The sequence below is a fragment of the Schistocerca piceifrons genome, chromosome 2, assembly GCF_021461385.2.
Source record: "Schistocerca piceifrons isolate TAMUIC-IGC-003096 chromosome 2, iqSchPice1.1, whole genome shotgun sequence".
NCBI classification, from domain to species: Eukaryota; Metazoa; Arthropoda; class Insecta; order Orthoptera; family Acrididae; genus Schistocerca; species Schistocerca piceifrons.
The window spans coordinates 416163614-416190871 of NC_060139.1; the positions used below are offsets into that span (position 1 = coordinate 416163614).

General features: G+C 42.1%; 1 protein-coding gene across 1 annotated transcript in view; it reads left to right on the forward strand.

The window, feature by feature from the left end:
- LOC124777485 overlaps positions 1–20013 on the forward strand; it is a 47007-nt gene extending 26994 nt beyond the window's left edge. Inside the window, exons 4-5 of the mRNA XM_047252920.1 lie at positions 6889–7143; positions 19674–20013. Of these exons, the coding sequence (XP_047108876.1) occupies positions 6889–7143; positions 19674–19822 (404 nt within the window). The 3' untranslated portion in view covers positions 19823–20013. The remainder of the gene's footprint in view (positions 1–6888; positions 7144–19673) is intronic.
- The last annotated feature ends 7245 nt before the right edge of the window (positions 20014–27258 follow it).

Below are 27258 nucleotides of genomic sequence, written 5' to 3' on the forward strand. Positions count from 1 at the left end.
TGAAATGTACATAGTGTTAAAATATGTATTCCACACTTTTAATGGTGGTAGTTTCGACCGAAACAAGGCAAAAATGGTGAGTAAACTTGTACTCTAAAATGCACACACTAAGAACAATAAATACATGTTCATCTTCACTATTGCCGTAAGTGAGTAGGACGTTACATGATACCAACCAGATTAACTGGTGCAAGGTATCGCCTGCCAGAGGAGGCACCTTTACAACGATGCCTGGAAATGTTCATGCATGATGGAGCACCAGCTCATTTTTTCTTCTTTTTTCGAAATAGTCGTGGACACATCACCTATATATTTAATGGACAATGGATAAGTCGAGGAGATCCAGTACAGTGCTCATTTCGTCCCTCCGACCTTAATTCCTTGGTTTCTTGGCTGTGGGGACATTTGAAATCTTTGGTGCGAGCAAGGTACCAATTACACAGGAACGGGTCATCAGCGCTTGCTAACGCATCCGTGATCAGTCTGGTGTTTTCAGAGAGTGCGCGATTCCCTAATATGTCGGTCGAAAGCATTGACACCATATTGAGCACCTCTAAACAGATAGAAGTGTTTTCATTACGTGGCAAGGAGGAACAAGTGGTCATAGCTGATAAGGTACACGTTTTAGGATCCATGTACATTGAAAATATTTTCTTGCTTTGATCCATACTATATGTCACCCACGCCTTCTTCATTTACGAAATTGTCACTTTGCAGCTGTTAATCTTCTACCACTGAGACTGACACTTCAGTAGAAGTTTAATACTATAGGAAAGGATGATATTAGGTAAAGTTTATAAAAGAATTATAGCTTCCGTAAAATTTTTTACACATGTACACTCCTGGAAATGGAAAAAAGAACACATTGACACCGGTGTGTCAGACCCACCATACTTGCTCCGGACACTGTGAGAGGGCTGTACAAGCAATGATCACACGCACGGCACAGCGGACACACCAGGAACCGCGGTGTTGGCCGTCGAATGGCGCTAGCTGCGCAGCATTTGTGCACCGCCGCCGTCAGTGTCAGCCAGTTTGCCGTGGCATACGGAGCTCCATCGCAGTCTTTAACACTGGTAGCATGCCGCGACAGCGTGGACGTGAACCGTATGTGCAGTTGACGGACTTTGAGCGAGGGCGTATAGTGGGCATGCGGGAGGCCGGGTGGACGTCCCGCCGAATTGCTCAACACGTGGGGCGTGAGGTCTCCACAGTACATCGATGTTGTCGCCAGTGGTCGGCGGAAGGTGCACGTGCCCGTCGACCTGGGACCGGACCGCAGCGACGCACGGATGCACGCCAAGACCGTAGGATCCTACGCAGTGCCGTAGGGGACCGCACCGCCACTTCCCAGCAAATTAGGGACACTGTTGCTCCTGGGGTATCGGCGAGGACCATTCGCAACCGTCTCCATGAAGCTGGGCTACGGTCCCACACACCGTTAGGCCGTCTTCTGCTCACGCCCCAACATTGTGCAGCCCGCCTCCAGTGGTGTCGCGACAGGCGTGAATGGAGGGACGAATGGAGACGTGTCGTCTTCAGCGATGAGAGTCGCTTCTGCCTTGGTGCCAATGATGGTCGTATGCGTGTTTGGCGCCGTGCAGGTGAGCGCCACAATCAGGACTGCATACGACCGAGGCACACAGGGCCAACACCCGGCATCATGGTGTGGGGAGCGATCTCCTACACTGGCCGTACACCACTGGTGATCGTCGAGGGGACACTGAATAGTGCACGGTACATCCAAACCGTCATCGAACCCATCGTTCTACCATTCCTAGACCGGCAAGGGAACTTGCTGTTCCAACAGGACAATGCACGTCCGCATGTATCCCGTGCCACCCAACGTGCTCTAGAAGGTGTAAGTCAACTACCCTGGCCAGCAAGATCTCCGGATCTGTCCCCCATTGAGCATGTTTGGGACTGGATGAAGCGTCGTCTCACGCGGTCTGCACGTCCAGCACGAACGCTGGTCCAACTAAGGCGCCAGGTGGAAATGGCATGGCAAGCCGTTCCACAGGACTACATCCAGCATCTCTACGATCGTCTCCACGGGAGAATAGCAGCCTGCATTGCTGCGAAAGGTGGATATACACTGTACTAGTGCCGACATTGTGCATGCTCTGTTGCCTGTGTCTATGTGCCTGTGGTTCTGTCAGTGTGATCATGTGATGTATCTGACCCCAGGAATGTGTCAATAAAGTTTCCCCTTCCTGGGACAATGAATTCATGGTGTTCTTATTTCAATTTCCAGGAGTGTATATAGTAGCACAATATTCGACTCTATCTTCCTTGTCTGTGGATGAAATAGAGATCCTGGGATTTATATTTCACAGTAAAGAAAAGAAGTTTTTCAAAATTACGGTGTACGATTGTTTATTTCACACTTTTGTTTCGTGTTAGAACAACAAAATTTCACAGCGAAAACTCTTTTCCTACTTGTCTATAAGTACGGCTCTCTTATGATGACCACAAATTACAGAGCACGATATCAAGACAAGGAACGATGTTCCTTCACACATACATGTTGCCAGCTACTGAATTGTGCATAGAACCCGCGCATGGCACACAAGTTATATGCTAGATGTTGACTCAATCACAACTGTAAAGCGACTGAATTGGCGGTAAATTTATTTCTGTATATTATAAAATGATCTTCTACAAAAGGTTATGGTTTAAATTAATATTTGTGTTGCTTTCCTGCTGTTCAGTAGCGAGTAATTTAAACAAAGCTACAGCTTTTAAAGTTTAAAAAAAGTAATGACAAAATTAGTGACATAAATTGTTTTAAACAATAATGAAATACAACATTTGAAATTTTTAATTATGCCACTTGTATAAGGAAGTGTGTATTTAGCTTTGCTAATCATTTCAATGTATTTACTAAAAGTTATGTATGATTTTGAAAAAGACAATAATTTTCTATGTATTGGATAAGTAATTTCCGTAAACAGGAAGGTAAATAATATTTTGGCAAATATCTCGTGTATGTGGCATTTTTGGTAACTCATATAAAGAGGACCCTACAGGATAACTAACTTCCTTAGGTCAAGCTTAACTCACGGAAATATGTATAATATTATTACGTTATTGATAAATTTAGAGAGATAGAAAACGAATTGCGTAGTTTTCAGGCGAAAATCAGACTAAGCATTACAGAAATGCAGGTTTTTACCGCTAATTTCTATTATCTCAGAAGGTTGTCGTACCTTTTTTTTTTTTTTAAGTCTTCGGTCTTCTGACTGGTTTGATGCAGCCCGCCACGTTTTCCTCTCCTGTGCCAACCTCTTCATCTGAGAGTAACACTTTCAACATACGTCCTCAATTATTTGTTCGATGTATTCCAGGCTCTGCTTTCCTCTACAGTTTTTTTGCCTTCTACAGGTTCCTCTAGTAGCATGGAAGTGATTCCTTCATTTCTTAATAGATGTCCTAATCATCCGGCCCTTCTCCTTGTCAGTATTTTCCACATACTACTTTTCTCTTCGATTCTGCGCAGAACCTCGTCATTCCTTACCTTATCAGTCCACTTAAGTTTCAACATTCCTGTGTAGCACCACATCGCAGATGCATCGATTCTCTTCTGTTCCGGTTTTCCCACAATCCATATTTCACTACCATACAATGCTGTGCTCCAGACGTACATTCTCAGAAATATCTTTCTCAAATTAAGCCAATGTTTGACACTTCCATCATTGGTTATTTTGCTGCCTAGGTATCAGAATTCTTTAACTTCATCTACTTCGTGACCATCAGTCCTGGTAAGTTGCTGACTGTTCTCGTTTCTGTTACTCCTCATTACTTTCGTTGTTCTTCGCTTTATTCTAAGTCCATATTCTGTATTCATTAAATTGTTCATTCCATTCAACATACCACGTAATTCTTCTACACTTTCACTGAGAATAGCAATGTTATCAGTGAATCATCATTGATATCCTTTCGCCTTCAATTTTAACTCCATTCTTGAAACTTTCTTTTATTTCGATCGTTGCTTCGTCGATGCAAAGATTGAACAGTAAGGGCGAAAGACTACATCCCTTTCTTATATCCATTTTAATCCGAGCTCTTCGATCTTGGTGATCCACTCTTATTATTCCGTCTTGGCTCTTGCACATATTGTATATTACCCGTCTCTTCATACAACTTGCACCTATTTTTCTTAGAATTTCAAATATCTTTCATCGTTTTACATTGTCTAACGCTTTTTCCAGGTCAACAAAACCTATGAACGTGTCTTGATTTTTCTTTGGTCTTGCTTCTATTATCAACTGCAACATCATAATTGCCTCTCTGGTGTTTCTACCTTTCCTAAAGCCAAATTCATCATCTAACATATCTTCAATTTTCTGTTCCATTCTTCTATATATTATTCTTGTCAGCAACTTGGATGCGTGAGCTGATAAGGTGATTGTGCGATAATTCTCGCACTTGTCAACTATTGCAGTCTTCGGAATTGTGTGGATGATACTTTTCCGAAAGTCAGATGGTGTGTTGCCAGACTCATATACTCTACACACCAATGTGAATAGTCGATTTGTTTCCACTTCCGCCATTGGTTTTAGAAATTCTGATGCAATGTTATCTATCCGTTCTGCCTTATTTGATCTTAAGTCCTCCAAAGCTCTTTTAAATTCGGATTCTAATACTGGATCGCCTATCTCTTCTAAATCGACTCCTATTTGCTCTTCTATCACATCAGACAAACCTTCCCCCTCACGGAGGCCTTCATTGCACTCTTTCCTCCTATCCACTCGCTCCGCTCTATTTAACAGTGGAATTCCCTTTGCGCTATTACTGTTACCACCCTTTCTTTTAATTTCATCGAAGGTTGTTTTGACGTTCCTGTAAGGTGAGACTGTCCTCCCGATAACAACTCCTTTTTCGACTTCTTCACATTTTTCATGCAGCCATTTAGTGTTAGCTTGTTTGCACTTTCTATTTATGTCATTCCTCAGCAACTTGTACCTCTACGTTCCTGAATTTCCGTGAACATATTTGAGCTGCCTTCTTTGATCGATCGCCTGAAGTATTTCTTGAGTTTCCCATGGCTGCGTAGCAGTTACCATCTTTGTACCTATGTTTTTATTTGCAACTTCTATGATTGCCTTTTTGGGGATGTCCAGACCTCTGCAACTGTACTTCCTGCTGAGCTATTCCTTACCGTTCTTTCTATAACCTTAGAGAACTTCAAGTGTATCTCATCATTCCTTAGTGCTTCCGCATCCTACTTGTTTGCCGCATTGATTCTAGCTGACTAACCACTTCATCACTACTAAAAGGTGATCTGCTACTATATCCGCTCCTGGGTACGCCTTACAATCCAATATCTGATTTTGTATCTTTCTCCTACCACGATGTAATCTAACTGAAATCTTCCCCTACACGGTTTTTTACAAGTATTGTGATTCATGAACAGAGTATTCGCAGTTACTAGCTGAAATTTATTACAGACCACATTTATTTTTCTCCTATCTCAACCCCTTTCCCAAGCCCATATTCTCCTGTAACCTTTTCTTCTGCTCCTTCCCCTACATCTGTATTCCAGTCCACCATGACTACAAGACTGTAATCTGCCTTTACTTACTGTATTACCTTTTCAATATCCTCGTATACGTTATTCTTTATCTCTTCGCCTTCAGCTTGCGACGTCGACATGTGTACCTGAACTGTCGTTGTCGATGTTGCTTTGCTATCGATTCTGATAAGAACAACCCTGTGATTGAACTGGTCATAGTAACATACTCTCAGCCGTACTTTCTTATTCATGACGAATTCTACTCCCATTATACAATTTTCTGCCGCTTTTTATATCACCCTATACTCAGATGACCAGAAATCCTTGTCTTCTTTCCATTTCCCTTCACTGATCCTTACTATATCTAGATTGAGCCTTTGCATTTTCTAGCTCCCCTACCACGCTGAATCTTCTGACATACCAAGCCCCGACTCGCAGGACGTTATCCTTTCGTTGATTATTAAATCTTTTTCTCATGATTACTTCCCCCTTCCGGAGATCCGAATGGGGGACTATTCCGGAGCCTTTTACGAATTGAGAGATCATCATGACACTTTTCAATTACAGGTCACATGTGCTGTGGACACACGTTATGTGTCTCTAAGGCAGTGGCTTCTATTGCCTTCCACATTCTCAGGCCGTTGATCTTTGCTGATTCTTCCGCCCTTAGGACAGGAGAGTGCTCTGAACCTCTGCCTGCTTCACCGCCCTCTTGATATGGTCTCTGGCAGAATGAGGTTTATAGTAGCTTGGTTTATAATAACTACAACCTATCGTCATAAGAAGTACCTTCCTTAACACCATGTATTTACACGGAATTGATATCCCCCACCCCAGCCATGTACAACGGTTTGTTTTATTATAAAAATTCGTGTCTGCTGTTATTATTATATTCTGTGCATAACTTCCGCATCACAACTTTTTTAACATTGAGAAATTGAGAAGCATAATTAAAACGTCTCAGTTTTGTCTTGAAGGTTCTGTTTTGGCGCTTTACTGCAATGGTTCGCTTCCGTCTTCACTGTAGGTCTGTACCAAAACCAGTGACGAGCAGTAGGAAACGGAATATTTTACAGACCAAGTTAGTTTCCGTAGCTATCATTATAACCAGTGTTTTCGTTCAGGCTCACCAGTATAATTTCAAAATGGGTTTCGCCCGTGTATTGTTAGAAATTCCTGCGCATTTTGAAACGAATGATAAGTCTGTGGATTCCGACGCTCCTAAGATGCCCGTGAACAATGGTAGGTCAGAATTTCATTGGCATACCTCATCAACTCTGGTCACAAAGTAGCGGCAGACTCAGCAGCTTGGATGTCTCATCGTCGTGCTTGCCGCGTTGTTTTCCAAGTTGAGATGTAATTTTCTTCCGTAGGTCCGGGAGACCCGGCGCCGCGTGACGAATACCCCATGTTCAGAATACCGGCCAGACACGACTCCGCCTTAGGGGGCAGCGGCAACGAGACGGCGTCGTGGCAGGACGCGGCGCGCCTCTGCCGACAGCGGCGCTCCCACCTGGCGGTCGTCAACACCATGGAGGACCTCGCCGCGCTCACCGGCTCTCTCGACCACCGGTCGAGGGCCTACATCGGAATTCGAAACCACAAGGGAGCCCTCATCGATCAATACGGTAACCTTCCAGCACTTTCAGTTCTATGCTCCGCACAGCTCTTACTCTAACGACTACCTTACCGCCCGTTGCTACACGCGCGTGGACTGTAATGGCCTGCAGAGATTTTGTTTTTTATGATCGATTTTTATATACTTTTCCTTTACTTTACGTCTATGGCCAAAAACATTTTGTTAACAGATTACGGGTTTCGGTCTTTAATGACCATCATCAGATCTGTTTCATAAAAACAAAGTCCTAATGTACTGCAGTCATAGTGGTATCGTCAAATGTTAAATGCGGAATCAGCACCAGCATCGTCAAATAAATATAAATAACATCACGTGACTGACAATATGACTCGTGCATGTGATGTTATTTATATGTATTTGACGATGCTGGTGCTGATTCCGCATTTAAGATTTGACGATACCACTATGGCTGCAGTACATTAGGACTTTGTTTTTATGATACAGATCCGATGATGGTCATTAAAGACCGAAACCGGTAATCTATTAACAAAAAGTTTGTGGCCATAGACGTAAATTAAAGGAAACTTATTAGATATACGGGTCACTGTTTTTTCGCGACGATGTCGCAGCTTGTGATTTTTTATATTGTTCACAAATTGCTACAACGTCTGAGCTTTTCAAGTTAATTAAGGTCATGTAAGCATGGTCTTTTCTGAATGAACTGTTTCCATAGCAACTTTCATCCTTTGACAAAAATTTCGTTATATCAAACCAAGAAGTGAAATACCAGTTTTCTTAAATTTAGCTTTAAATTTTTTAATGTAATTAAATATTTTCTTAAAAATTTTCATCCCCTATTGTACTCCCTTAAAGGCTGAATTTCCAGAAACACTGAAACTCGTTCCTTTTTTTCTGATTTCTAACCGGGAAGACAAATATCAATTATCAAAGATGTAGCCCTAAAAATCCTTTAGTAGTTCTTTAGTAAGTATTTGTTTTAAAAACAACTTTCATTCACTATTTTACCCCTTAGTGGTTGAATTTCCAAAAACGCTGAAACATGGATTTGTTTATTTCTGACCGGGAAACCAAATACAAATTTTCATAGGTCTAGCTCCAAAATTAACTGCGACATTTTTCAAAAAACGCTTGATCCCCTATTTCACCCTCTTAGGGTTCGAATTATGAAAAAAACTTTTTAAACGACGCTTACAGTATAAGATCCATCCCTTCTCCAAATTTCAAGTTCCTGTCCTTAAGTGTCTGCCTGGGCAATGACGAGTCAGTCAGTCAGTGAGGGCATCGCCTTTTACATCGATACTGAGAAAAATAAGACATCAAGTAATGTACAGGGGATGGACAAAAATATGGAAACACCGCGATAAATGCATAACTGAACATTCGTAGATGCATTTGATAGCCAAGCCTGCACGATACGGTTTTGATTTGACCCAGAACTGCACCACTTGTTCAGTGTTCTCATTACGTTGCAATTAGTGTCAGTCGCGCTCAGAACAACGTTCTGTGTATCACAAAAGTGAATTCGAGTGTGGAAAAATTATTCATGCTATTATAGTAAGTCCTTCCGTAATAGTTTCACCAGAGGTGTTTCACGCCTCAAAGGGCACCCTATCGTAGTTTTATACCACATACAGAAAAAGCGGAAAAAGCACCATCCATTAAGTCACTAGGGGGTCGGAAGTGTTTACTGAGTGATTGTGACAGGCGCTTATTGGAGAGGATTATGATGAAAAATAAGAGGAGGACAGCTGTAGGTCACTGCAGAACTGAATGTCCCACTCGCTAACGCTGTCAACAACAAAACAACCCGAAGGGTGCAAGCAGAGCTGGAATTCCAAAATAACTCATTAGTGATGAAAATATTAAAATGGTGCCGAGGCCATAAAATCTGGACTATGGAGCAATTGAAGAAAGCCATTTCGTCAAATAAATCTTGTTGCACACTGATTCCATATTCTGACCGAATTTACGTCCAAACGAGTGACACATGTCGGGGATTCGGTGATGATTTGGGCAGCCGTATTGTGGTATTCCATGTTCTACGCGATTACTCTGCAAGGTAGCCGTAATGCCGAGTATTATGCGATCACTTAAGCACATGAGATCCGTCCCATGGGACACTGCTTAGTCCCCAGTGGTGATGCTGCTTTCCAAGACGACAAGTTTCCAGTTCACACAGTTCGAATTGTCCAGGTTCTGGTTTTGCGAACACGAGGATGAATTGTCACATTGTGGTCTCGCCTGAAAATACGTCTATTTTGCAGAAGGAATGGTGTAATATTCCTTGAAAACCATAAGGGCTTTTATTTATCCATTGAGAGAAAACTGGAAGTAGTTTTGATGTCAACAGGTTTCCTGTGCCGTATTAGGAATGGTAATATGTTGTTTCAACACTTTTTTTCATCCTCCTGTACGTGTAATGGTAAAATCTTGTGAGTTCTCAGGCCGCGTCAGTATTCTTTTCCAACTATTTCAATACTCAACATTTCGAACTCTGCTATTTCCTTCACGTTTCGACTGGATGGCTGACCACTGCCGAAAGAAAGTCAACTGAACACGTTCAGCCCTTTACTTATTTGTTTCGTTTTACTTGAGTTTGTTTGTATATTTAACTTTTTGACTTATTTACAAAATTTGATATTATACTAAAGCACATAAATAAATTAAAAATAACGTTATTGTAGCCCTGCGTCACTATAGATGCTAATAAAATTAGTGATAAATCAACTCATTTCATTAATAACGACTTTCGACTATAGCACTATCAAGACTAACGTAGAACAGCTAGAACATTATTTTTAACTTATTTCTGTTCCATAATAATATCAAATTTTGTAAGTGCTTAAAAAATACTTCTGAATTGCAAAAGGAGTGACTGACTGACTCCACACTGCTTTGGCTAAAGAACTGACGTGTGGCTGTGACAAAGTGAGAGTGCTATTTAAAAAGTAAGATTCGATCTGTCGCGAAATGAAAAATGTTTTATTTGAACAGTTAGATACACCTTCCAGCTAATACATACAGTCGCTGCTATGGTTGAAACATTTGTCGTAGTATTGTACCAACTTTCCAAAGATCTCGTCACAGAATGTTGCTGCTTTCTACCAATTCTCTGATCTGTAGAGCGTGATGTCTGTGCCAAAATGTTGTCTTCATAACCATGGGTCCATGTGAATGGAGACGAAACTCTGAGGAAGCCAAGACCAGGCTGTATGCTGGGTTATTAAACACTTGTAATCGAAAACGCTGCAGCAGCGTGTTCATTGCCACTGCAGTGTCCGGCGGCTGAGAATTGTCTTGAAGAAGGAAATGCATGGCAGCTACACTGTGTGGGTTGCGTAAAATCGGGCGAAATTACTCAAAGGCACTCACACTCGGCGGCAGACACTATTTTATAGGCATCTTTACGTGTTAACAGTGGGCTCCGATGTGAAAAGAGCGGCGTGACGCGAACGACGGGCGTGCTAGGCACACCGTACTACTCATCTATGCAAAGCTTCATCGGATTTTCAGAGTGGTTTCCATTTCGCGATTGATCGAACCTTACTTTCCGAACAGCCCTCGTACATATCGACGAAACTTGAGGGACCAGAAGACAACGCGTTAAAGAGCACGAACGCCACAAAATGTCAAATCAGCGGTAACAGAGCACAGAGAGGCGTATGGCCAGGTTGTGCATTTGGAGAACATACGAGTGCCGGGCAGGGAAAGTAATATTTACAGAAGGAAAGTCTGAGACAGTTGAACTATCGAAGAATGAGTACAATTTCAATAGAGATGACGGCTACAGGCTTCTGTCTTCGTTGTTACTTACTATCACGGAAATAAGTAGCCAGGCACGGCGAGAGAGGAACATAAGCGATTACTGAGGCTGCACAACAACAATAATATTTCAGATTCATTCTCTGTGTCTGCCGTCAGCACTTACCGATTGACGACGGCACACCGAAAGCAACCTTAAGATTCTACCCAGAAACTCATCCGCAAAAAGCGTGGGGAAAGCCGCCTTTTACGAGGGAAAGCGAAACTGTCTTTGGACAGCAGCCATCTAGGAAGACCAGTAAAATCCTGAAGAATATTCCAGCAGAGGGATCGGAATGTCGAGTGTTGAAGTAGTTGGAAAAGAAATGACTTGCCTAACGTTTTACCATCAGTGACAAAGGCCACGGAAGCCTGTAAGCTTATTTATTTTCGCGCTACTATTTAATCTAGCAAGCATGGTACTAAGGCCCTTCCCTGGTGCATATCCGTCAAAATTGTGTACCCGAGTGAGTACCAGTTGATAGGGTAACGTCAGACTTACATGGGTAAGCGACTTGGCTACTGTGACTCTTGAGAGTGTAACGACAATTCCACGAGGGTAACCTCATAATTCTATTCATGCTTCGTAACTTCCAGTACATCTTACGAGTTGTTAAATATGTTGTGGACTGAGGGAACTCCCATTATAGTACAATAAGGTGAGGCAAGGGTCAGTGGGTTTCCTAACACACACAGTCACACTATCTCCACTCCACATTCACCAAACTCAGACAAGCATTTAGAAGGTTTCTGTTTGACAACCTGTAACTGCTATTCTCATCAACAAATGTTTATGGTCACTAATTTTCCCTCAGAACTCTTAATTATGCCTTTGTACTTAACTGGAGCAGCATGTTGTCAGTTCCCGCATATCACACATATATCAGTATTGGCCACCTTTCACTACCTGCGCAAGGCAAAGAAAAGCACAAAAAAAATGGCTCTGAGCACTATGGGACTTAACTACTGAGGTCATCAGCCCCTTGAACTTAGAACTACTTAAACCTAACTAACCTAAGGACATCACACACATCCATGCCCGAGGCAGGATTCGAACCTGCGACCGTAGCGGTCATGTGGTTCCAAACTGACGCGCTTAGAACCGCACGGCCACACCGGCCGGCAAAGAAAAGCACATTTTAGCGTAAATGTGCCTGCGCATCTTGCAATGCATTGAATATAAATTTTAGCCTTGACGTGTGCTATGCTGTGGATAAGTGGGTGGGGAGGCAAATAGCCGAGGAATCGATATTCAGGGTGTTTCATTTGGGGTTGTTGATTTCATCTGCGATCCTGGAGACTATTTGATCGCGGCATCGACGCCCGGTTTGACATTTAAATTTTCCATTCTGCCTTTGCGTTAGTCTTTACCCTTTATTGCTGTGAATGTATGTCAGGAACGATACGTAATTCCAGTTTCACATAAAACTAAAGGTCTCCTTTCCCCAGTAGGATTATTGGAATGTCTTAAAGACGTCGAAGTGGCGTCCAGTTGAAAGAACTTGCTAATAGGTGACTGAAAATCCCTCTTTATGGACTCCCAGCCAATCGTGCCACACGAGTTTACTTTAGGGTGTTTTAGGTAAGGATGTTTTCCTCTGATCCGTGGTAAGTGGATGCTCTGTTTGTAGACATGTTCGGTTAGACTGGGGAAGGAATCGTTGTACTGCCGCATACAAAGCTGGTCGGAATGCACAAACAAACTAGATTCGGTGAGACACGGATATTGACTCACAATAAAGCGTATTTACCCAGCGAATACGGTAACATTTGGCGGTGGTCGGTGAATCTCGACTCGATGCCAATGAAGTAGCCACGGCGTATACCGTGAGTCATCCTTGTGCAAGAGCTCCAGGAACCATTACGTTCTCAAGTGCGGAACAACTACTTTTAGGGACAATTAATTTCAGAAGCCGTAGCGCTAATAGACGCAGAGCAGTGTGAAGCGTGGTTATGAAAGTGTTCGTTTTAGTCGAAATTGACCAAGATGTTCATGTCAGCTCAAGAGAAGTTTCTGCTGTCATCCTTAATTCGAGTGTTGAATAGTACATCGTCATAAGGTTCCCCGGTACCACCCTGGCATTGATGCAGGAGCTGAGTGGGAACGATTTCAATATGGGATTTATTTTCTGCGAATAGGCCACGAATAGTTTCACTCTGAACTTTTTTTGTTCTCTGATGAATCCACGTTCACAAAATATTGTGAAGTGGACCGTAATAATACATATTACTGGTCCACAAATTATCAGAAGTGGATATGTCATGTAAATCGTCAAAAGAGGTTGCCCCTTAATGTGAGGTGTTGAATCCTTGGAGATGAAACCATCGATCCACACTACCTCTCATACATTCTGACACGTGTGATAAATCGACCTCCCACCATCTACTGTTTAGGTGCTCTATTTGAAAGTTACGTCCAGACGTTAGAGGCTGTATGTGGATTATTTGGATGCAACACAATTGTCACCCAGACCATTTTTTGGGTGATGTAGGGCTAGAACAGGACTACGGATATCCTGGAGGATGACTAGGACACCATGATCCTCAGGAGTGGCACGCACGCTCATCCGATTTCACACCTGTCGATTCTTTTTTGTGGGGTATTCTAAAAATCGTGTTTATGTCACAGAATCCATAACCCAAAATAGCTGCAAACAGCGCATAGAGGAAGCTTACTGCAGCCTGACACCAGCAACTTTGCACCTCGTCCACACGTCGTTTAGAAGTATCACTGAAGTGTGCATTCAGCAATAGGCGCACTTGTTTAAACACATCACTTAAATTAAAATCTATTTGGAAACAGCCAGATTTGTTTAGCATGTTTGCCCCCAAAACTCTGAACGTTTCTAGCTCCCCAGATAAAAGTGACAGAAATGTAAGTTCATTTTTCACATCTGGTTTAAATACATCAGATATTTGGTAGAAAAAATAATGTTCTACTTAAAAAAATATTACGTGTCGCTACAACTCTCTGGAAGGTAGCAAAGTAAACAACTTTCATAACAGCGTAGAACATGAGACCTTTCTCATGTTTACCTATCCAGATAATTATTCCTTTCATTTACTATTTTGTCAGTTATAGAGAAACGCATGTGAAGTACCCTGTATGAACAGTAATCAATGCGTCGAGTGTGAACGAGAGAAGCACTGGGATCAAAGTTTTACCATTTGCATGCCGTAATAAAGTGTAGTGATTTTTAAGACGCCTTTGTTCAAGGATAGCATTATTGTAAATTGGAAATTTTTTGGTATAGCCGAGAAAACTGTGTAATTAAAGTTGAAAATGTGAACACTGAGTTTATCCCGCTGCATAAAATGTTCACAAAACTTGCGGGAGTGTAGCCGGGTGAAATCTCTCGGCTTTAACAAAATGGAAAATGCTTCTGATGAATGTTTATATGTCGCTCCACGATTCACAGTACAAGTTATAACACTGCAGCTTCCTTTGTTGAAATCTACCTGCATAGGAAGAAATCATCATTGTAATGAAACAATAGAAATCAGTGGTCGCACTCCAAAATTTAAGAGTTCTTTTTTCCTGCATTGTTTTAGAGAGTGGAATGGAAGAGAAACAGTGGGTTGGTGTTTCGATGAACATGTAGAATACGGTGAGGATGTGATCTAGCATTCGTTGGGTGGAAATGAAGTATTCATTCATCTACAGCATTGAACATTAGATGCTGACGATTGACTGAGACAACAGCAGAGCGTTTTAAGTAACCATCAAACTTCACTCTGTAAATACTTGCCGGTGCCTACCAATCTACTTGTCTATCAAGTGTTAAATAAAATGGGTTAATTTAGAAACGAGATGAATTTATTAGAACATATGAGGTTCAAATATGGAAATACAAATTCATTTCCTAATTACTTGAAAAACCTAACGTCGATTTACGAGACTGCCTGACTCTTCGAGTATTACATTAAGGCCAAGTTCTCATTCAAATGAGCAAATTTTTTTTTGAGACAATGAAGAGATCTACAAAGGATCTAATTGGGGATTATGATTGATCGTAATATGATTTTATATTTGCAATAAAAAAGAACAACAGCGTGCCCGTAATTATGGTCTGATCAAGGACCTGGTAGTCTGAAGTACGCATACTGCGTGCAGTGTAGCCCCTCAGCAGTTATCTGAAGTAAAAAAAGGGATAACATCGGTCAATGAAATAACCTTTAGTTTGAAGGTTTGCTGGTAACTCGATTTCTTTGGTTTGTGTTCGCTCTTTACAGCTCTACAAAAAGTTGTAAACGTTAACAAATTTCATACATTATAGGTATAAGCTCCCAAGAAAAACTTCTTGTTTAGGAGTCAAAGGTAGAAGTTAATAGACTGAACAGCTTTTATTTCATGCTGCACGCAGGCACATCGTTTCTCGAGAAAAACCTGTATAAAATGTAGGGAAAACTTTTATGTATATTATTAGTTCTGTCTGCATAAAAACTACGTGTCGCTGAACACAAATCTGAAGGTACATTTTCAGATCTTAATATGGCTAATCGAATGTGGCGGACTAAAATTACGTTTTGATAAAATTTTTACCAAAAAAAGTGTTTTGGTTACTTAGGTTTAGCCTGTAATACCAGGACCGTATATAGAATTGTTCCTGAAGCGAAATTCCCTCGTTGTTCTTGGCGATAAAAGCCGATCTGCTTAGCTGGATTTGCTGCATTCGGCAGCCTGCACAAGTTGTTAAAAAACGTTTTCGACCCAGCATTCTAAGCATATATAGCCTCCAAAATGCTACAAAAATTCTAAATTTTCGTCAATTTTGAATTAGAACCTGGCCTTAAATGATTCACGTTGGTATCATCGAAAAGTTTTGTCTCTTCAAAGACTGCTTTCTAATACGACATACACGTATAGATTCACATAGCAGTGGAATTTAATTGTACCATTCGCGTCTTGAAATTTTCTAGTTTTAACTATAGAAAGTTCAAGATGAAAATATCGGTACCACCTCATTGCTTAGCATACAGGCATCACAAAAAAGTGCAATGTGATCACAAGGGTTTTTTTTTTCACTCTCTCACGTGTGAGCGAGGCTGAATGACGTGAGACGGAATACCCCTTTCACTTCGTGAACGCTTCTAAATATCGAAATGTGGTTTTCGGCAAGTGATAGTAATGTAAGAGGCATGTAAAACGTATTTTGTTAGGTCATCAAGTGTCTGAACTCTTGTATCGATTAAGACATTGGAGCTAGCATAATTGTTTATAAAAATTATATATTTTCTTTAATGTTATCCAAAATTGCTTGAAAAGACGAGTACAGTGATATAATCTTGTTAATGTTAGGCTGTAACTCTTCGCAAGAGAATCAAAGGCAAGTCAGCCGGAATCGCCTATTGCGTTGTAAACACGCTCATGCCAGGGCTACGTAGTTGTATCAAGCCTTTCGACTGTTTATTGTCTTCACTGCAGAACTAGCAGAAAATATGTCGTCTATCGGCAGGTCATTTCAGTTTCTATATTCCTTGTCGGACATTACTACGTTTTCCCAATGTGTCCTCTGTAACGTCGAACCTACGTTTACGAACCACGGTTATGTAAATTTACGTAACATGTGCTACTGCGCTACTGAAAATTCACGCTGGCTTCGACAGGTACTACAACAACAACGACCAGCAACGACTGTGAATCGTAATCCTTTGGTGCGGCATCGTAACAAATTCCATTGTGGGACCTTACTCCATCCCTTGGATGTTAACTGGAAATACGGGCACTGCGTTGTCCATGGTGAGTGGTAATGCCTGAGACTTGGTATTTTCGGCACACTTTCGACACTGTAGATCTCGGACTATTAAATTCCCTAACGATTTCCGAAACGGAACACCCCAGGCGTCCGTATTCAGAGTCTGTTAATTGGTGTCGTGTGGCCATAGACACGTCAGTCATCTTTCGCGTGAACCAACTAAGAACAAATGACTGCTCCGACACTGCACTGCAGTTTTATACTTTGTGTATGTGATACTACGGCCATCTGCATATGTGCACACCACTATTCCATGACTTTTGTCATCTCAGCGTATAAAAAAAGTGTTTCATATAGTACACATGCACGTCATCGACGGATATCTAAATGATCAGAGTTACAATTCTCCATTGGAGGTAGAACGATTACCAGAGTGCATTAGTGTTGTTCGTGTTCAGTGTTGTTATCAGATCTGCTAGGATATAAAAGAGGTGTGATTAGCGCCAAATCACTGACCAAGAGGATGCATTCTCGTGTGAGACGGCGTTATCAGTACGTGAAAGTGTGAACCTCGAGTGGATGCTTGAATCAAGCTGTATCCAGATTTGTGGCCTATTCAGAGGTGATAGTGACCTGGATGAGAATGTGGGGACAGGCGTACTGGCCGTCAAGGTTGCAGCAGACCACATATGACCACTACATGGGAGGTTCGACGTACTGTGCACCAACCGCATTGTGGCTTCTTCACATCTGTGTCAGTCAACTGAGAACAAATGTGTTACCCTGCACCATCAGCTGGTGACAGCAGCAGCCAGACTGGGGAACTGGTGCCCCAAACGCAGGCTATCGTTAACACGAAAACACAGACAGCTGTGTTTAGAGTGGGCTGTGGCGAAAATATTGACTGCAGATAAATTACATCACATCGTGTTCAGCGATTAATTTGCGTTCAGCATTTTTCCGAATGACCACTGTCAGCGAGTATATTAGCGACCTGGGGGAGCCCTACTCTTCCGCCGTTTTGGAGGGGCATAGTGGGATTAATCGTGTCATGTCGGTGAGAAGAGCCATCTCGTATGTCTTAAAGTCACGACTGGTAGTGATTAAGGAAACTCGGTCGGCAATACGATATGTAACTGACATTCTATGACTTCATGTGTTACATGTTATCTGACAGAAACGTAGGCCATTTTTAAACAGGACTACAAATGTCATGTGTCTCTGTGAACTGCGAGCGAAAAGTTGACATACTCCCAAAATAGTCCCCAATAGCATATGTTTTACATATATCATAATGTCCGCCCCAATGCCAATATCTAAGATGCCAAGGATCACTGGCAGCAGTTGGTCATCGTTCCTATAGAGAGTATACTACGATCCCATGACACCTTTCCCAAACCAATCAACACATGCAAGCAGGCCAGAAGGGGGCAATGACACATTTATAGAGGTCTGGTCCCAGACTCCTAAGTTCGTCAGGAGACAGTAGGGAGGGATGCGATGGTGCGGTCCTAATTACGTTCAAGAGAACCAAGAAAACATCATTGACAACAATACATCTATTAAAATACAGGATTATCTTTCGAAGCGCCCTGTCTCAGCCAGGAGGGCGGAGTGGTACCTCGTCAGCAGCAGAGCACTGGCGTCGGTTGGCGGCTGTGACTTCACGGGCAACCGCTGACCCGTGGAATCCGGCGATCTCCAGACCTGCTTATCGATCTCCAATGTGCTCTCGATAACGTCAGTTCGTGTGCATTCATCTACACAGAATGGGCAAACCGTCGACTGTCATGTTCTGTGAAGAGGTGTGGATGTCCAACACATTGTCGTCAACTCTTGGTTCCATCATCCTTCAGCCACTTTCCTTTGATGCATGGTACAGCAGAACAAGAAAGGTCAAACTGCATCGCAATTTCCGGGATGCTCGTTCCAAGGCCTCGGGCCATAAGAATCAGTATTTTGTAAAAGTTTCTTCCGTCAGTGTATTTCTCCATCTGCGGCCAGTGCCGCAACTTTGCACCAAGATTTTGGTGGCCTGTGCTTTTAAATAGAATGAAGCATTGTGTAGTACAGAAAGAGAAATCGCACACCAAACTACAGTTCACCATTACAATAAGCTATAAATTTATTCGAACATGACCTTCACAAAGTAAAAATCACTCACGACCAGAAGACTGCAGTATACAAGGCACTATGAGGAGCGATCTATGATAGTGGGACATGTGATCAGCATATAGCCAATCCCTCACGTCGTTATTACCAGTAGATGAATCCTGACGATGTCGCTGCTTCATTATTCAAGTACTTTATTATTTGACTTCACGAGGCTGATTGGACCTCGTTCCAGACTTCCCTCCCACAGAAAAGTCCGAGAAGGAACCAGGAACCAAAGGTGTGTCATCCAGCATCGAAGTCAGATGACCCTAACATTTATTTTTATTGTTATTATTATTTTTCATTTTACGTGAGCGGTCGCATTAACCACCGCCTTTGTCTAGATTTAAAAATTATACATAAATGCTACGCTAATGACAAAGTGGAAAATGTACTGTACAATTTGAACAGGAAAAATGTCACTGTAGTTTTTACTTATGCGACACTACAATTTTTCTGATTTTATTTACTTATTTATATAAGTCAGTGTCCTGACGTTGTGATTAGGATACTGAACATAATAAATTGCAATACAAAATGAAAACCGTGTGACAGCCCTGTATTTTCTTTGCAAATAATATAAAATAGAATAAAACCAAACTCAGGGTGCCCTTCCGGTAATAACCATTCGTTTATGGAGGCAGTCTCATGACATACTATACAGTTTGAATGGCATTATTGTTAATCATGGTCAGAGGGTTATGGGCATCTCATATAAGTAGTTAAGAAACCACCGATTAGATAAAATGTCTTCCATAACAGAAAATAGCTTGTATGTGACCTACCTTTCCTCAAAGTTTTTCGCAGAGCTTCTGAAACATTATGTAGTAGTCAAAAGTGTAGATGTGGAAATTAAATCGATATCAGCTGCCATCAAATGTGACTGTGTTATTTCCTCTGTCTGCAGGCTCTCCAGTGGATGTCGACAGCACTTTGATGGTACAGCCACCCTCGCCGGATTTCGACGTCTGCTACGTGGCTGATCGTAGCTTCATGATGTACCCGGAGCCCTGCGAGTCCAAGGTCAGCTACGTCTGCGAAAGGCGCTTCGCTTGAGAGCTGTTGAGTACGTCACTCATCTGAATACACTTATACACATGTGTCGACTCAGTGATGGCGCTTTCGAGATAACCATTACCCAATAGTGTGCTTAAATTGGTGTGTATTTTTAAATTTAGTGAATAAAATAATAATTTCAGGATCGATGGAACATAAATCAGTAAATAAATAGACATGCAGTTATGAAATGATTCTTTCTCCTTACATTATTTGAATAGATTCCTTCTTCGAGTATGTATCCTGTGCAGTACTTTCCTTTCATAATGGTCTCAGATGAATGTCCAACAAAACGCCAATCCAGGGGGTTGGCATGCTTGGCTGATTCGCAAAAACTATCCATAAATTAATAATTATTTTGGATAATGATTTGTAACCAGAGTGATAGGACATATTGTGTATTACCTTTGAAGAACCCTGCGGCAGTTGACTCCGTATGGATTCCGTAAGACAAATAGCTCGTTCTCAAATCATTATGTCCTGTTTTAAGCAGTGGCTAACTCTACTGAACGTTTTCTTCAGTAACGCTCAGCATTATAATTGGAGAAAACACAGAATGACAATGGATTATTCAAATAAGTTTGGTACAAATAATCTTCAAATGGTTCAAATGGCTCTGAGCACTATGGGACTTAAAAGCTGAGGTCATCAGTCCCCTAGAACTTAGAACTACTTAAACGTAACTAACCTAAGGATATCAGACATATCCATGCGCGAGGCAGGATTCGAACCTGCGACCGTAGCTGTCGCGCGGTTCCAGACTGAAGCGCCTAGAACCGCTCGGCCACACCGGCCGGCAATAATCTTCAACACTGACGTTATTAGTGAATATTAATAGCTCAAAACTATCCAGAAACTCAACATACATGGGTCTCATACCCATTTGAAGGCCAGCGTGTCTGTGATGGGTCAATTAATTTTGTGACTTACAGTATTCGAGCCATTTCAAGCATACTTGATATGTGCATAATAATTGTTCCCTAATACATAGGATATACATGCCGTTAACAGAAATGTTAGTTATTTTATTTGTAAGTAAATGTAAGGAAACAATAACAATAAATTGAAGTACCTGCGATCAAGCGATCGCAAAGACACAAGCAGCTTGGCTAAGATGGAGCTCACAGAAGTCCGAAAAAAATAACGAGAAGTTCATAGAACAGCGCCGGCTAACTGCCAAAACCATCCGGCAGGTTAAACGTCAGTACACTCAGAACCAACTGACTACATTAGAAGAAGATTTCAAGAAGAATAACACTAGAAACTTTTACCAAACTTTCGAGCGAAATCTTAGAAGCTATGCCCCACCCAGCTTATTCTTCAGAGGACCAGATGGAAAGATAGACTATAATGACAAAGACAACTGCCGCATATTGCACAAATATTTTGAGAATCTCCTCAACTGTGAATCCCCTAAAACGTCCTTTATCTACAAAGACAACCAAACTCTCTCTCTCCAACAGAATTTAAAAACATCGTTTAGCCCCTAAAGAATAAGAAAGCAGCAGGAGAAGACGCTATAGTTGCAGAGATGTTGAAGCAGGCTGGAGACAAAGCAATCAGCAAGTTGACCGAGATCCTACGGAACATTTGGGACACTGTGAAGTTACCCGATGGCTGGACATCTGCTCTCATCCACCCCTGACACAAGAAGGGTGATTTGACCGACATCAACAATTATAGAGGGATCTCATTGATACCAGTCACCTATTGGATATTATTTAAGGCATTATAGAATAGAGCCGCCCCTATATTGGACCCTAAACTAGGAGATTATCAGGGTGGTTTAGAAAAGGACGTTCCTGTGCTGAACAGATCCTCAACTTGAAGTCAGTATTAAGTCAAATTAAACTAGTGAATAAGCAGTACGTAGTTACTTTCGTTGACTTTAAGAAAGCATACGATTCAATCGACAGACATGCTCTTTTGAGAATTTTGCAGGAAATGGACCTGGACCAGAAAACCCACAGCCTTATCCAAAAGACCCTGAGTAAAGTTCAAGGGAACACTTTCAGAAAGATTTGAGATAAAGACAGGGTGATGGACTTTTACCTCTTCTCTTCAATTGTGCGCTCGACAAGGAGAATGGTGAAAAGAAATGGAAGTACAAACTATACCGAGCGGTATTTACCTGGGAGACAAACGGAAGGGACTAGTAGTAGACTGTTTAGCTTTCACAGATGATCTGGCACTTATAGCAAGCTCAGTGTAAGTAGCAGTAAGGCAGCTCAATATGCTCAAACTCCAGGCTGCCAAGGTAGGACTTCAATTGACTAGATAATACGAAATACCTCACCGGAATCAGTGATACTCTCAGTGAACTACAGCTGCAACAAGGTCAAATTGAAAAGGTTGACAGATTCAAGTATCTAGGAGAACGGTTGGAATCTAGTCTATCAGAAGGAGCAGCACTAACAACTCGGATTAATAACTTACAGTTAGCATATCGATTAACCAAGAACTTCTATAATAAGAAATGCCTATGTCGCAATTCCAAACTTAAGCCCTATATGCCTCAGAATGCTTGAATCTGAACAGGAAATGCTTGACAGATAGAGATTCAGGAGAGGAAGATCCTGAGAAAAGTTCTGGGACCGGTCAAAACAGATGGTGAGTGCAGAAGACAATCAAACCATGAGCTATACAGTCATACTGAGAAAATCACAGATATAGCCAGGAAGAGACGTCTCGCTTTCTATGGACATATCACAAGGACGGACCAAACAAGACCGATCAGCCAACTTCTCAACTACTGGAAGAGCATGAAGACCGTGATGCCATGGCTGATAGAAGTCAAGAAAGACATCCAGGAACTGAACATAAGTGAAAGTGACATTAGAAACGGATAACTTCTCATAAGGGTATTAAAAGAAAAGAGGTTTCATGACAGATCACCCCGTGAAAAGACTGGCTCCCTTTGGACAAAGGAGAAAAAGAGAAACATAGCCAGAGAATGCGGGATTACTGGGCAAACATCAAGTCCCTCTCCAGGCTGAAAAGCTGAATATCGTGGTCCTTAACTGGCCCATTCGAAAGAAGAAGAAGTAGAAATTAAACGCATTTTGCACACTAAAACCTTCTATATCCCATCGAAAGATTGTGTAGCGTCACCTACCTTAGGGAAATTCTCACATACTATGCTGGTAACAATCACCATCTCCACCATATAATGTGGCACAACCAAATGGCCTCACAAACTCTGTCACTGGAACACGTGTCTAAGGTGGATGCGGTAGGCGGGGAGGGGGTTGCTGGGGACACCTCTCATAGTAGCATGTGTCCCGAGTGGCGCCCATGTCCTTTTTATTTCTGCATTGTTATGCAGTTTTAAATTTTTTCTGTACCTATTCTATTTTTTTTAGCAGTTTAGACTAATTCACTCCCTACTCCATAGACTCTTCTTTTTCTAACCCTGCTTTAGAAGTACTATCATGACTTCTCTTTTAGTATTTAGCTTCCTGGGATTTAGTTCATTTTAACCATCTAACTTACAACACTGTCACGCAAAGTTTCATCCACGACAACAAGATCACAAAGCAAAGAGCTGTCAGTTCTCCTTGTAACATTTCACGTTGTTTTACTTGAATTACCAGTGAAGGGAAGAACAGAAAACCGAGATGTTTACTCCATTTAAACCCATAAACATCAAGTGTACATTGTATCACCCAGACAACGCGCAACCCTTCCAATTTCACCAAAACTCTACATGCACTAAACAGTTGAAGAAGACCAAAACATAATATAGGAGTCAGCGAACCTCCCACATGTTGTGTTACATACATCAAATATTGATTCCACTAAATTTTGTTTCTCGTTGTCTGATAAGTGGTTACGTTCAAAGTCACAGTGGAGACGAGCGATCCACGTACATCTGCGGATTGTCTCTTACAAGGTGTCAGAAAAATCAGTTGACTGCAGCAACAATGCCCATTATATACACTCCTGGAAATGGAAAAAAGAACACATTGACACCGGTGTGTCAGACCCACCATACTTGCTCCGGACACTGCGAGAGGGCTGTACAAGCAATGATCACACGCACGGCACAGCGGGCACACCAGGAACCGCGGTGTTGGCCGTCGAATGGCGCTAGCTGCGCAGCATTTGTGCACCGCCGCCGTCAGTGTCAGCCAGTTTGCCGTGGCATACGGAGCTCCATCGCAGTCTTTAACACTGGTAGCATGCCGCGACAGCGTGGACGTGAACCGTATGTGCAGTTGACGGACTTTGAGCGAGGGCGTATAGTGGGCATGCGGGAGGCCGGGTGGACGTACCGCCGAATTGCTCAACACGTGGGGCGTGAGGTCTCCACAGTACATCGATGTTGTCGCCAGTGGTCGGCGGAAGGTGCACGTGCCCGTCGACCTGGGACCGGACCGCAGCGACGCACGGATGCACGCCAAGACCGTAGGATCCTACGCAGTGCCGTAGGGGACCGCACCGCCACTTCCCAGCAAATTAGGGACACTGTTGCTCCTGGGGTGTCGGCGAGGACCATTCGCAACCGTCTCCATGAAGCTGGGCTACGGTCCCGCACACCGTTAGGCCGTCTTCCGCTCACGCCCCAACATCGTGCAGCCCGCCTCCAGTGGTGTCGCGACAGGCGTGAATGGAGGGACGAATGGAGACGTGTCGTCTTCAGCGATGAGAGTCGCTTCTGCCTTGGTGCCAATGATGGTCGTATGCGTGTTTGGCGCCGTGCAGGTGAGCGCCACAATCAGGACTGCATACGACTGAGGCACACAGGGCCAACACCCGGCATCATGGTGTGGGGAGCGATCTCCTACACTGGCCGTACACCACTGGTGATCGTCGAGGGGACACTGAATAGTGCACGGTACATCCAAACCGTCATCGAACCCATCGTTCTACCATTCCTAGACCGGCAAGGGAACTTGCTGTTCCAACAGGACAATGCACGTCCGCATGTATCCCGTGCCACCCAACGTGCTCTAGAAGGTGTAAGTCAACTACCCTGGCCAGCAAGATCTCCGGATCTGTCCCCCATTGAGCATGTTTGGGACTGGATGAAGCGTCGTCTCACGCGGTCTGCACGTCCAGCACGAACGCTGGTCCAACTGAGGCGCCAGGTGGAAATGGCATGGCAAGCCGTTCCACAGGACTACATCCAGCATCTCTACGATCGTCTCCATGGGAGAATAGCAGCCTGCATTGCTGCGAAAGGTGGATATACACTGTACTAGTGCCGACATTGTGCATGCTCTGTTGCCTGTGTCTATGTGCCTGTGGTTCTGTCAGTGTGATCATGTGATGTATCTGACCCCAGGAATGTGTCAACAAAGTTTCCCCTTCCTGGGACAATGAATTCACTGTGTTCTTATTTCAATTTCCAGGAGTGTAGTTACATTTGTCATATAAGACGACTGATGACACGGTTTAATTTGATTGTTGATGATAGTGATATAAGAAAGAGGAGTATGAGAATTGTCTTCAGTAAGTATGATGTCCATGTTTAAAAATGACAGAGTGTAGCATTATCCCATTTCATGAGGCACTAAGAACATTCGTAGGGGGTTCTTTCCATATTGGGAATAAAACTGACACCTGCTTTTTTATCCGTCATGGCGGACTTCCACCACGCATTTCGAACAACATGATGTTATTAAATTCTCATTAATTAGAGATATTGTAGCAGGCAGCGAGTAAATGTAACTCATAGAGGCTGCAATTTTCACTGTGTGTTCCACTCTCCAAAGCCTGTTTTGTAGATGACACTAATTTATTGTGAACAACTATTTTATTTGTAATCAAATGTCATGATAATCAACGGTTTCAAGGGAAAAATGAAAGTGTAATACTCGTTATCAACTGCCGTGATAATAATCGCCAATCCTAAGACAAAACCAAAGTATAATATCCCTGTGCCACTTTACACAACCGATGTGATGGTTAGCATGCTGTTTCAATATCAGAACGAAGTGCAGCGGAGATACCATTTAGTTATACGAACATACAAATTTTTCACACATTATTTACAATGTCTGGCAGTTTAAAAAATGTTCTATGAATTTTTTAACTAGAAAACATTTTAATTAATAGACACGTAACACGAAACTTCCTAATGAAGATATTCTGCTGCCGAGCTAGGGAGCTTCAGTTTTAGGGGATCCCTCACAACAATTTCGAGACAGTTCACTTCCAGAAATCAGAAGATGAACAAATACAGCCTGTGCTCATCTTTGAGCACTACTAAACTGACAGAAGAGCAGCACACCAATCGAAATGGTTGCCAGATTACGATCTTTACCAAATATGTACGAGATGTATGCAAGCCTAATATTAATACACGTATTACGACGAGAACGTGCGGAAGTTATTTCAAAATAGTAAAAATTTATCCACAGACATAATTTAAAACAGAAGCGCTCAATTATAAAATTATATCTCTTCTCTTTTCCTTCTTTCACTGTCAGTTGCTACCCATAATTATGATTGCTACAATTACAATTAAGTACGAGAGGGGCATCAAAAAATCATCATGAATAAACAAACAGAACCATTAGGAGGTGAACATAAGCCATAAATCGCGAAATTACATTTCTCAATTCCCTTAAAACAGACAGTTATTAAATTAAGTTCTAGGGAGTGCCATTTCAGGTGATCGATGAAGGAAGGAAGTACAAAAATGTTCAAAGAAAGTCAGGAGAAATACAATTCGCTGAGGAATGAAATAAATAGAAAGTGCAGGAAAGCTAAAATGAAATGGCTGCAAGAAAAATGCGAAGAAATCGAAAAATAAATGTTTGTCGGAAGGACTGACTCAGCATACAGGAAAGTCAAAACAACCTTCGGTGACATTAAAAGCAAGAATGGTAACATTAAGAGTGCAACGGGAATTCCAGTGTCACGCGTAGAGGAGAGAGTGGACAAGTGGAAAGAGTACATTGAAGGTGGAAGTATAATCTAATGTAATAGAAGAAGAAACAACAGTCGATTTAGAAGAAAGAGAGGCTCCGGTATTAGAATCAGAATTTAAGAGAGCTTTGGAGGACTTAAGACCAAATAAGGCAGAAGGGATAGATAACACTTCATCAGAATTTCTAAAATCATTGGGGGAAGTAGCAAAAAAACTTTTCATTTTGGTATGTGGAATATATGAGTGTGGCGACATACCATTTGACTTTCGGATAAATATCATCCACACAATTCCGAAGATAGCAAGTACTGACAAGTGCGAGAATTATCGCACAATCAGCTTAACAGCGCTTACCTCCACGTTGCTGACAAGAATAATATTCAGAAAAAGAAAAAGAAAATTTAGGATGTGTTACATAACGATCAGCTTCGTTTTAGGACAGATAAAGGCACCAGAGAGATCATTCTGACGTTGTGAGTGATAACTGAAGCAAGACCAAAAGAAGATCAAGACACGATAATAGGATTTGTAGCCCCGGAAAAAAGCGTTCGATAGTACA